The following is a 10,192-nucleotide window of genomic DNA, read 5'->3' as shown; positions in this document are numbered from 1 at the left end:
AGCCGGTCTGAAGAGACTCCGCCTGTTACCTCTCCCTTTGTTATGTGGTGTCTATGTTGTCTCTGCTTCTGTTCATTATTGTGTTGTCCCTCACATCTGCCTGTATCCCACTTTTGTATATCTGTGCTCTGAGACTGTTTCTCCTAGTGTTTTATTTCTGTTTGTACCTGTACTTTAGATTCATTGACATTAAATGCTCGTTTTCAGTTACTCCTACCCTTTGTGTTTCTCAAACTGGGTCCACAAATCCAGAGCCCACACAGCCAACACTCATTTGTTAGTCTATGTAATGCTGATGGAAATTTGCCCCCTTACATCATACAGAAAAAAAGTTCCTGCTTTGAAAAATGTAATATTGGAGCAAAAACTTCTGGCACAGTGACATATCGTACAAGGCCTCCACCAAGTGGTTTGAGATCTTAAAGGCCAAAAGCAGGTCAGATGAAACAGAAACATGTTACATGTACAATATGACACTGGAATGATGGTAAGCTTCACTTGTTCTGGGGTATAGTTAGGCAGATATCATAGGAAAAACAATGAATATAGTATTTATATGCACCTAAACACACCAAGTTTCAGCTTTTGTCTACAGAAATGGTTTTGCTGTTAGTGACCTAAAAGAAGCAACAGCAGCAAGATGACTTAAATTAATTGTGTTAATTCTTAATATTAAGTTCTAACCATTAAGCATACTTTCGTGTTGTGTACTCCAAATATAGATAATATCATCTTAATGTCCCAAGAAAAACTGACACTGATTAGATCAGGCAACATTTTTATAATCTTCTGGTGTCTAACTTTGATGAGCCCACACAAACCATCAGTTTTACATTCTGATACCTCGAATATCAAAGGAGATGCTCCCCTGCAAGACTTTGGTTGTAACAAGTTGATATTTAAGTTTCTGCTAGCTTTCTACCAGCTCAAAGCGCTCTGACCATTCCTCTGACTGCTGGCATCAACAAGGCATTTTAACCCAGAGTAACATAAGTGTTGCTATTTATGTAGTGCTAGTCCACAACACACATGCCATTTTCTATGTAAGGTAAAGACTCTATAATTAAGACATTCAATAAGCTTTAAAAAAAAAATCTAGATACTACCGCTGCTGCTATCCCAATTGCACATTGTCTATCTAGTAGGATGCAAGGCTGAGGTTAGAGGTCAGATGAAAAACCTGGGACCTGCAGATGGGAATTTGGGAATGATGAAAATGTGACTCTTCCAAGTACAGCACGGTACTGCAGCTGATAAAGAGCTCTAACTCATCCCCCTTTACTGCCTTTTGAATATGGACACCAGCTTATTGGGTTTTCTTTACAGAAAGAATATTTTGTACAAAATGAAATCTATAATACTGACACCGTTTCCTCATTTGTACAAAGTGACAGGAGTGCTCTTATACAGTGGGGCAAAAAAGTATTTAGTCAGCCACCGATTGTGCAAGTTCCCCCACCTAAAATGATGACAGAGGTCAGTAATTTGCACCAGAGGTACACTTCAACTGTGAGAGACAGAATGTGAAAAAAAAAGCCATGAATTCACATGGTAGGATTTGTAAAGAATTTATTCGTAAATCAGGGTGGAAAATAAGTATTTGGTCACCTCAAACAAGGAAGATCTCTGGCTCTCACAGACCTGTAACGTCTTCTGTAAGAAGCTTTTCTGTCCCCCACTCGTTACCTGTATGAATGGCACCTGTTTGAACTCATCATCTGTATAAAAGACACCTGTCCACAGCCTCAAACAGTCAGACTCCAAACTCCGCCATGGCCAAGACCAAAGAGCTTTCGAAGGACACCAGGAAAAGTATTGTAGACCTGCACCAGACTGGGAAGAGTGAATCTACAATAGGCAAGCAGCTTGGTGTGAAAAAATCAACTGTGGGAGCAATCATCAGAAAATGGAAGACATACAAGACCACTGATAATCTCCCTCTATCTGGGGCTCCACGCAAGATCTCATCCCGTGGGGTCAAAATGATCATGAGAACGGTGAGCAAAGATCCCAGAACCACACGGGGGGACCTGGTGAATGACCTGCAGAGAGCTGGGACCAAAGTAACAAAGGTCACCATCAGTAACACACTACAACGGCAGGGAATCAAATCCCGCAGTGCCAGACGTGTTCCGCTGCTGAAGCCAGTGCATGTCCAGGCCCGTCTGAAGTTTGCCAGAGAGCACATGGATGATACAGCAGAGGATTGGGAGAATGTCATGTGGTCAGATGAAACCAAAGTAGAACTTTTTGGTATAAACTCAACTCGTCGTGTTTGGAGGAAGAAGAATACTGAGTTGCATCCCAAGAACACCATACCTACTGTGAAGCATGGGGGTGGAAACATCATGCTATGGGGCTGTTTTTCTGCAAAGGGGACAGGACGACTGATCCGTGTTAAGGACAGAATGAATGGGGCCATGTATCGTGAGATTTTGATCCAAAACCTTCTTCCATCAGTGAGAACTTTGAAGATGAAACGAGGCTGGGTCTTCCAACATGACAATGATCCAAAACACACCGCCCGGGCAACAAAGGAGTGGCTCTGTAAGAAGCATTTGAAAGTCCTGGAGTGGCCTAGCCAGTCTCCAGACCTCAACCCCATAGAAAATCTGTGGCGGGAGTTGAAAGTCCGTGTTGCTCGGCGACAGCCCCAAAACATCACTGCTCTCGAGAAGATCTGCATGGAGGAATGGGCCAAAATACCAGCTACTGTGTGTGCAAACCTGGTAAAGACCTATAGTAAACGTTTGACCTCTGTTATTGCCAACAAAGGTTATGTTACAAAGTATTGAGTTGTATTTTTGTTATTGACCAAATACTTATTTTCCACCCTGATTTACGAATAAATTATTTACAAATCCTTCCATGTGGATTCATGGATTTTTTTTTTTCACATTCTGTCTCTCACAGTTGAAGTGTACCTCTGGTGCAAATTACTGACCTCTGTCATCATTTTAAGTGGGGGAACTTGCACAATCGGTGGCTGACTAAATACTTTTTTGCCCCACTGTAGTTAGTATATGTGGCACCTACACATGTATGATAACAACAACTGTCATTTCCTTTAAGAATTTCTTGGTGGGAAAACTCACCACGGTACTGCAGCTGCTTTTAGTTGGGTTCCTGGAAATGTAATTGTGTGTTTTTGCCACAAGAGGGAAGTGTGGACAAGTTGAAAGGAAAGTTGCTCTTCCTCAAACATGCAATGTAACAAGATGGCAGGCCTTACTGCATATATTTTATATTGTCTCAGATGTAGCTCTTTGACACATCGCTTCTGGTGCAACTGAAGGATATATTATTACTGCTGGGAAGCAGTTTATATATAATAAACTGTGAATCTAGCACTTATTTAGTATTTTTATACAGAGGAAACAAGGAAACCAAGTGAGTTTAAATTATGAACCTGATTTAATACTGTGGTTTTCTTACAAGATAAATGTGGAGAAACGAGGTGTAAGAATGTGCGACTGAACAGAAAAGAAAAATGGGAAATTATGTTTATTATTAAAGTGAATCCTGCAGACTGAGCTTGACTCAAGTCTCCATGCTCAAATGTCTGCATAACCAATGGTTTGTAATGTTAGGAAGACACAGTCGGTCTTTTTAGTGCCATTGTGTAATATGCAAACGCCTGCACAGCAAACTTGTACCACAGAAAATCTCTTCATCAAGAATGTGTTTGTAAATATGATGGTAATCTCAGATAACTGCATATTACTGAACACTGAGAACCATTCTTGTCTGGGCCGTCTCAGACAAGCTGCATGTGACAACAAGCTTAAAAATGTTAAACACAACCTGTTTCAATTAGTTAGTAAGATAACATATATATATTTATTGGGGTTTTTATATTTGGCGTGACTTTCATCTGAGCAACTACATACCATAGGGCTGATGTTTTAGATAGTAACATGAGCAATGTTAAACTTGACAACAATAACATCTAGTTTAAGATGTGACAAAGAACATCATAGAAGCTAAAAAGGATGAGCTTCTCATTCAGTTAGTTTAAATACGTTGCATCTGCTTTGTGTAAAACTTAAAGCTAAAGCAAGACTCGAGCAAATCCTCAAACATTAAAGCCTCCAGCTTTCTGTTGCTGCTGTAGTTTTTATTAGTGAGCTGTTGTGAATGATGTATAAAAAAGTGTACTTGAATATTTTACATCATAATAATCTTTTTTTCCCCAAAGACTTTTCAGCAGTGACTGTAGAAAGACCAGCTTTTTACTAACAGAGAAGAAGGTACACATTATATTTTTGCAGAATTTACAAGATTTTACTCAATAAAAAGCCATTCGAGTCTACACGTACACACCTTTACTTTTCCAATAATGCTCCACAGCGTAGTGCTTTTGACCTCAGTCACAGTGTCTCGCAGTTATCTAAGGCTCGTCTTTGATGCCAACCACTTCCTGTAATTGAAAGGCATATGCCTCTGCTGCTCCCCTAGGGTGTGCTGGGTCAGGCGTAACTCCCTCCAAATGCAGAACCTTCTGTAGTAAAGTTTTTAAAAATTCCCCTTCAGAGGATTTTTGCCAGTTCATCAAAATATCTCAGAAAATGATATTTTGAAGTGGAAAAAATGCATGAATATGGTAGCCAGGAGTGACCGGCGCTGGCCCCTGCTGACTGACAAAGCTGGGAAAGCAGTCTGTCAGTGTAAGGCTGGTGTGGACATGAGTGTTTCTGCAGAGTCTGCTGCCTTACATGTAGACCTTGAAGGACTGTCATACTTTTTCTAGTGATTTCAAAAACTCCGCCCTACTCACACACTGCACATTACCATCCACCTGCTTTATCCCTCTGGTTGAGGCTAGATCAAGTCTTTTATTATTGTTGCAATGAATAGTCTTAAAAAATCCCAGTTAAAGATGTATTATGGTGAACATATTTAATAGATTAAAAATATTCAATGTAATTAGATTTGAGTTTCAAAAAAATAATTCCCCAAAACTATGTAGATGGTGATAATCCTGGTACCAGAGGCAGTTTGACTGATCAACATGTCTAGGAGGAAACAGACATGCATACACTATGATCATTATATTCGGATTAGTGATAGTAGCAGTAGCATTATTATTATCATATTATAATGTAATTCAAATTCTGAATTGTTAGAACTTTATGGCATATAAATGTGATTTTATTACGCTGTGATAAATCAGCAGGTATGAAAACCCCACTCTCTGACCAATCAATTCTCTACAAATAGCGTCACCATTTGTTGGAGATCCCTTGGACCTCTGTGAGGAGAGTAGGAGGGTCTAAAGTTTTTCAGTTGCATCTGAACTCTCAGTGCATCATAGGAAGTCCCCCAGCACCCTAAGGCTATTGCAGGCATGGTTCAGAGTCCCTTGATGCAGCCCTATATGTTTTATCAAAGACTATTGTTTTAAGTGCTAAACATACAAATAGAAAGGGTCCCCCAATCCAAAACTGGCAGCTGCCTCCATAGCAGACGGGCCTGATAGCTGAAAGTTCTTCTCATTCTTCCTTTAGGAACCAAGTGCTCCGCTAGGATAATAAGGTACTATGAGGTCAAATGAGACGTAGAAAGCCATTGTTGCTAGTATCCCTGGGTGCCTCTTTCTTTGCTGTCTCGGCCTTAGCGCGGCAGCTTTTCCTGCCACCTGTACTTAAACTTTGTCTGTGTTGACTATTAGTGTTTCTGATAATCTCAAGAAATGCACAGCTTACATGCTTTTTGGTTCCATGGACATGTTCAGGTGAATAAGATGCCTCTTTGTCAAAACATCCCTGTGTAGGCCCCTCCCTCAAGCTAAAGAAGCAGAAACCATTGTAGTGAAAGCAATGGTTTCAGAATGCAATTCAAACTGATTATTTTGTTTTATAAAAGATGAAGTTATCAGTTATGCTTCAACCTCACAGCCAAACATATGAGGTGCACAGCTTCTTGACTTGATGACCTCAAATCACCCAAAAGCACATGGACCAATTCACAGACCCCTATTGAAGATAATATACTTAATAAAACAACTGAATTGTTAAGCACTGATTATTGTCGTTATTTGGTGAGACCAGCTTCATTCGTCAACACGGTCTGAAGTCTGTTTCTTTGAGTAATACCAGCAAATGCATTTATTTGGTATATGACATCAAATGATGAAGAACTAAGTGATTTCAAGACAATTTTTTTAAGTATTGGAATCAGCTGTCAAAATAAGATTTGGCTTACCTTGAGGTAGAGAACAAAATCTTTCTTTCAAAGAACAAATGATGACAGATGCGGCTGAAATTTTATTCACATTTATTGTTGCTTTTAGTGTGCTCACAGAAAATTAGAACACCTTAAGCAGAGGAGTTTAATAGCAATTGGTTTGTAAGCAAAGTTACATTCCATCTCTAGGTCAAATTGGTCAAAGCTTCTCCGTATTTACAAAAGGAAAAAGAGAGCGAAACAAGATGCTACACAAACATTTGCATCTGATAGATTCCTTAACTCGAGTCAAAGACCACTGGAAAAAAAACTGCCAGCTGGAATTGAAATCCCCCCCCCCCCCCCCCCAAAAAAAAAAAACCCATACAGTATATAAACAGTTTACCATTCCACTTATCACAGCTTGGTTTTTTAGTTCAAAATTCCTTAAGGACCTTTTGTGTGTTTGCATGTCTGTATGTGTGTGTTTGTGTTGGTATCATACAAAAACGAGCGGGTGGAAAAAAGAGCAAACATTATGTGCTTCTTGAGATCAAAATTTCATTTTGTACAATAATCACAGTTAAAAAGACCCCCGCCTATACATACTTACATTTTTATTAAGGTCATAAAACCAGCAATAAACAATAAAGCCTATACAACTTGTATTTCTACGGAATCACTGACAGCTAATGAGAAGCGAAACGCTCCTATGGTTTTATATGACTTCCTAAAAACCTAACTCTGGGACTTGTTGTCTTGTAAAAACGATTTTAGTGTTGTAAACCGTATGGTGGATATAGATTTCGGTCTTGACTGCTCTTGATTATTGCCTGTAGCACATTTCCCAGGACAGCCCCACCCACCCAGATGTCCTTCCTGAACCCTCCCCCCACCTCTTCATTTACAACTGTACCCTGGTCCCCTTCATACCATGGGCATGTCCATACTTTTTGTTTATATTTTGTATAAAAAACGTAATACTGATGTAAAAATATATGGCAGAGTGTGGATGTATTTAATCAGTTGTACATATTGAGGCCAACCCATCTCCACAGCCTGCTGGAATGCTAGTAACAAAGGGCCGAGATGGGTTTTGCGTAAGGGGAGAATGGAAACTAAAAATAAAGAAAAAGCTTTAAAATATCCCTGGTTAAAGAAAAGTTCTTCAAAGCCATGATGTGGCATCTCTCCAAGCAGGGAAATGTTCTTTGATTATCTTTTTTTTCCTCCTTAAAAAAAAAGAAAAAGAAAAGAAAAGAAACTTTCTTCCACTTTCAGCTTTTATTCAGCAGCCTCAGTGGGAGCAGCTGGAGCTTCTGCTGATTCTGCTTCTTGTGAAGCTGAAGGAGCCTCCTCTGTTTTGGGCGCCTCCTCGGCCACAGGTTCAGCCGACTTCTCCTCTGCCTTTGGCTCTTCTGTGGCTGGGGCCTCCTTGGCCTCCTCTGCAGGCTTTTCTGCTGCTGGTGCAGCCACCGCCGCTGCCTCCTCCTCTGGCTTGGCCACTACTTCCTCCTTGGGTTGCTCAGTGGCAGGTGCAGCCTCGCCTTCAGCAGGCTTGGTCTCCTCGTCAGCAGCGGCCGCTGTTGCCTCTGCGGCCTCGGCTTTGGGCTCCTCTGCAGGTGCCGCCGCTGCAGCTGCTTCCTCGTTCTCGGCCCCATCGCCCGTCTCCTTTTTGGACTTCTTGAAGGAAAAGCCACTTAGCTTGAAGGATTTTTTGAAGGAGAATTTCTTCTTCTTCTTCTTCGGGGTCTCGGTGCTGGTAGAAGCTGCGGCACCATCCTCAGCCTTGGCAGCTGCCTCTCCTTCAGCAGGAGACGCTGCCTCTACCTTCTCTGCATCTACAGCCTCCTTCTCAGTGGGGGCGGCCTCGGCTTTCTCTGTCTCCTCCTTGGGGGTGTCCTCGGCTGTTGCGCTACCATTGGCTTGCACCTCCTCTTTGCCGTTCTCGTTTTCGGCTGCAGCAGGAGAGGCATCTCCATTGGCTTTAACATGTCCGTTTTCCTAAAAGGAGAGACAGAAGCTGTTAATGTCATGCACAGAGCTGGTCCGCTGTAAGTACAGTGCCAGTGGTGAGCAGCAGGGGCAGCAGACACCATCCAACTTCAGCCCAGGCTCGGTTTCTCATTTTCACAGCAAAAACAGTGGAACACGTCTAATAACGGCCATCGAGCTATGTGGATACACCACACATAAATATGTTATGAGGTAGCAGCTTCCTGTATTTTTTTTCACCCAGAATTTCATTCACATCCTGAACACGAGAGAGCAAGGACCGCAAGGGGTCGCTAAGTGGCCGTTCCACAGCAAGCCAGCTGCTCATTAAAACAGCAGCTGCTCTTAGTCTCCCACATGACCGCGAGCAGAGTTCAGACACAATTTCTTTTTATATTTAGCAAATCTAAACGAATTTCTGAATTAAGGTCTCACCTAACCTGTGAAATCCATCTAAAAAGAAAAAAGAAAACGTAGGCTGCTTCCTCTCCGGGGCGCACCGCTGGCCCCCTCCCCAAGCCTCTGCCCCCCCCCCCTCCTGTGTGATAGCAGGCTGCCATCTCCACTTTCCAGCCGAGCATCTGTAACAAAAGGCGTGGTGCTCCGAGCGCACGGAGCCTTTGTTGGCCGTCGTGCATCTCGCCTTATTCAGCAACTTCCCAAATAACCTCATCCAAAGCTACAGCACCTCGTCATCGTCTTAAAATGAAGAATTAAAGTCAAAACCGGCGAGAAGAAATTGAACACGACTCCATTCTTGTCTTTTGATTGGCAAAAACCCGAGCAAATAATCTCAATCTATTAAACTGCTTTGTTTTGATTGATGACCTTAAAAGAAGAAATCCGCGCGCATTTCCCCTGATAAACTGCAGGAATCAAATTATCCGTTAAATGAGTTAAATCTTTTCTTTCTACATTTAATACCCGTTCAATTCATCCACAATTACGCGCGGATGGCGCCCCCAGTGCTCAGCTTCCCCCCTCCCTCCCTTTCCACAACAACCAAATTGTCCCCTGACGGATGTTAAAATATCATTTACCTGTCCGTTGGTCTTGGTGGGTGAAGCTGCCGCCTCTCCTGGCTTTTCAGCCGCGGTTTCAGCATTTCCAGCTGTCTTGGACAATTGCGCTCCCATGCTTTTCGCTCCAACAAAGAAACTCGACCGATCCAAAAAAGCGAACAAAGACCCACAAGCCTCTTTGTTGAAACGCAAAGCTCTTCACTGGTAGCCCCCTCTCGCTCTCCCACTGTGTGTGCGTGTGTGTGTGTATGTGTGCGCGCGCGCACAAAGAAAAAGTTCACAGGGAAAATGTAAAGCAAACTCCAGTCAGAGTGTGGAGGATTCTTCAGCAGAGCAGGAGAAAGCTGGCAGGTGAGATGAAGTAATAAAATCCCAGGCTGGTGGCCGTGTCGCTGTAGACAGGCTGCAAAATGGAGAAATTTCCCTTGTTGCTAATAAGACGTGGGGTCCAACGCCCAAGTGCAGGGATGAATGGGCGCTCCGAGCGATGACGGCACCGCTCTTCGGTTCGGCCAATTACAGCTTCCACTCAGGGCTTGGGCGGGGTTTAGGGAGGGAACAATAGACGGCAGCGCTGCACTCAAGGTACAGAGGAGTAACTGGAGTTAGCTACATTTATGTGACGTCTCACTTAACCAAGACATCACTTGTTTGCATTTAAATGGAAAATGTCTTTAAAATAAATATATAAAGTGTGCGTTTGGCAACTAAGATGTGAATATTGTGCCATGAAGGTGCCAAAATTTAGTTTAGCTCAAACAGGTGAAGCAAGTGTTGCTGTTTTACATTTGAGACACAAAAAGTCAGATCACCTAACCAAAACTTTTACTTGGATTGACCATCCAGGCATATTAGCAGCCACCCAAGGATGTGTTTTTTTTTTCTTGTTCTTTGTTTTTATCTGTTGATTGGACAACAGTATCCACCATTGATTTATTAGGTTTTGACCAAACAGAGGTTTTGAATGGATTTAAATCACATCTTGACATTATATATGGATGTAAACACCT

At 42.2% G+C, this 10,192-nt stretch overlaps 1 protein-coding gene across 1 annotated transcript; it reads right to left on the bottom strand.

Annotated features, from left to right (window-relative positions):
- Positions 1-6,259: 6,259 nt before the first annotated feature.
- marcksa (myristoylated alanine-rich protein kinase C substrate a) lies at positions 6,260-9,670 on the bottom strand. Its single transcript, XM_085432902.1, has 2 exons — positions 9,201-9,670; positions 6,260-8,169 (listed from the first exon to the last, which is right to left on the bottom strand). Exons 1-2 carry the CDS (start codon positions 9,294-9,296, stop codon positions 7,450-7,452), a joined length of 816 nt encoding a protein of 271 aa, XP_085289028.1. The 5' UTR covers positions 9,297-9,670; the 3' UTR covers positions 6,260-7,449.
- Positions 9,671-10,192: the final 522 nt, after the last annotated feature.

This window comes from Copadichromis virginalis, linkage group LG15, assembly GCF_057382275.1.
Source record: "Copadichromis virginalis isolate Kocher_CV1m ecotype Utaka linkage group LG15, C_Virginalis_male_GT1.1, whole genome shotgun sequence".
In the NCBI taxonomy this organism is placed as follows: domain Eukaryota; kingdom Metazoa; phylum Chordata; class Actinopteri; order Cichliformes; family Cichlidae; genus Copadichromis; species Copadichromis virginalis.
This window is presented reverse-complemented; position numbering and strand designations above follow the sequence as displayed.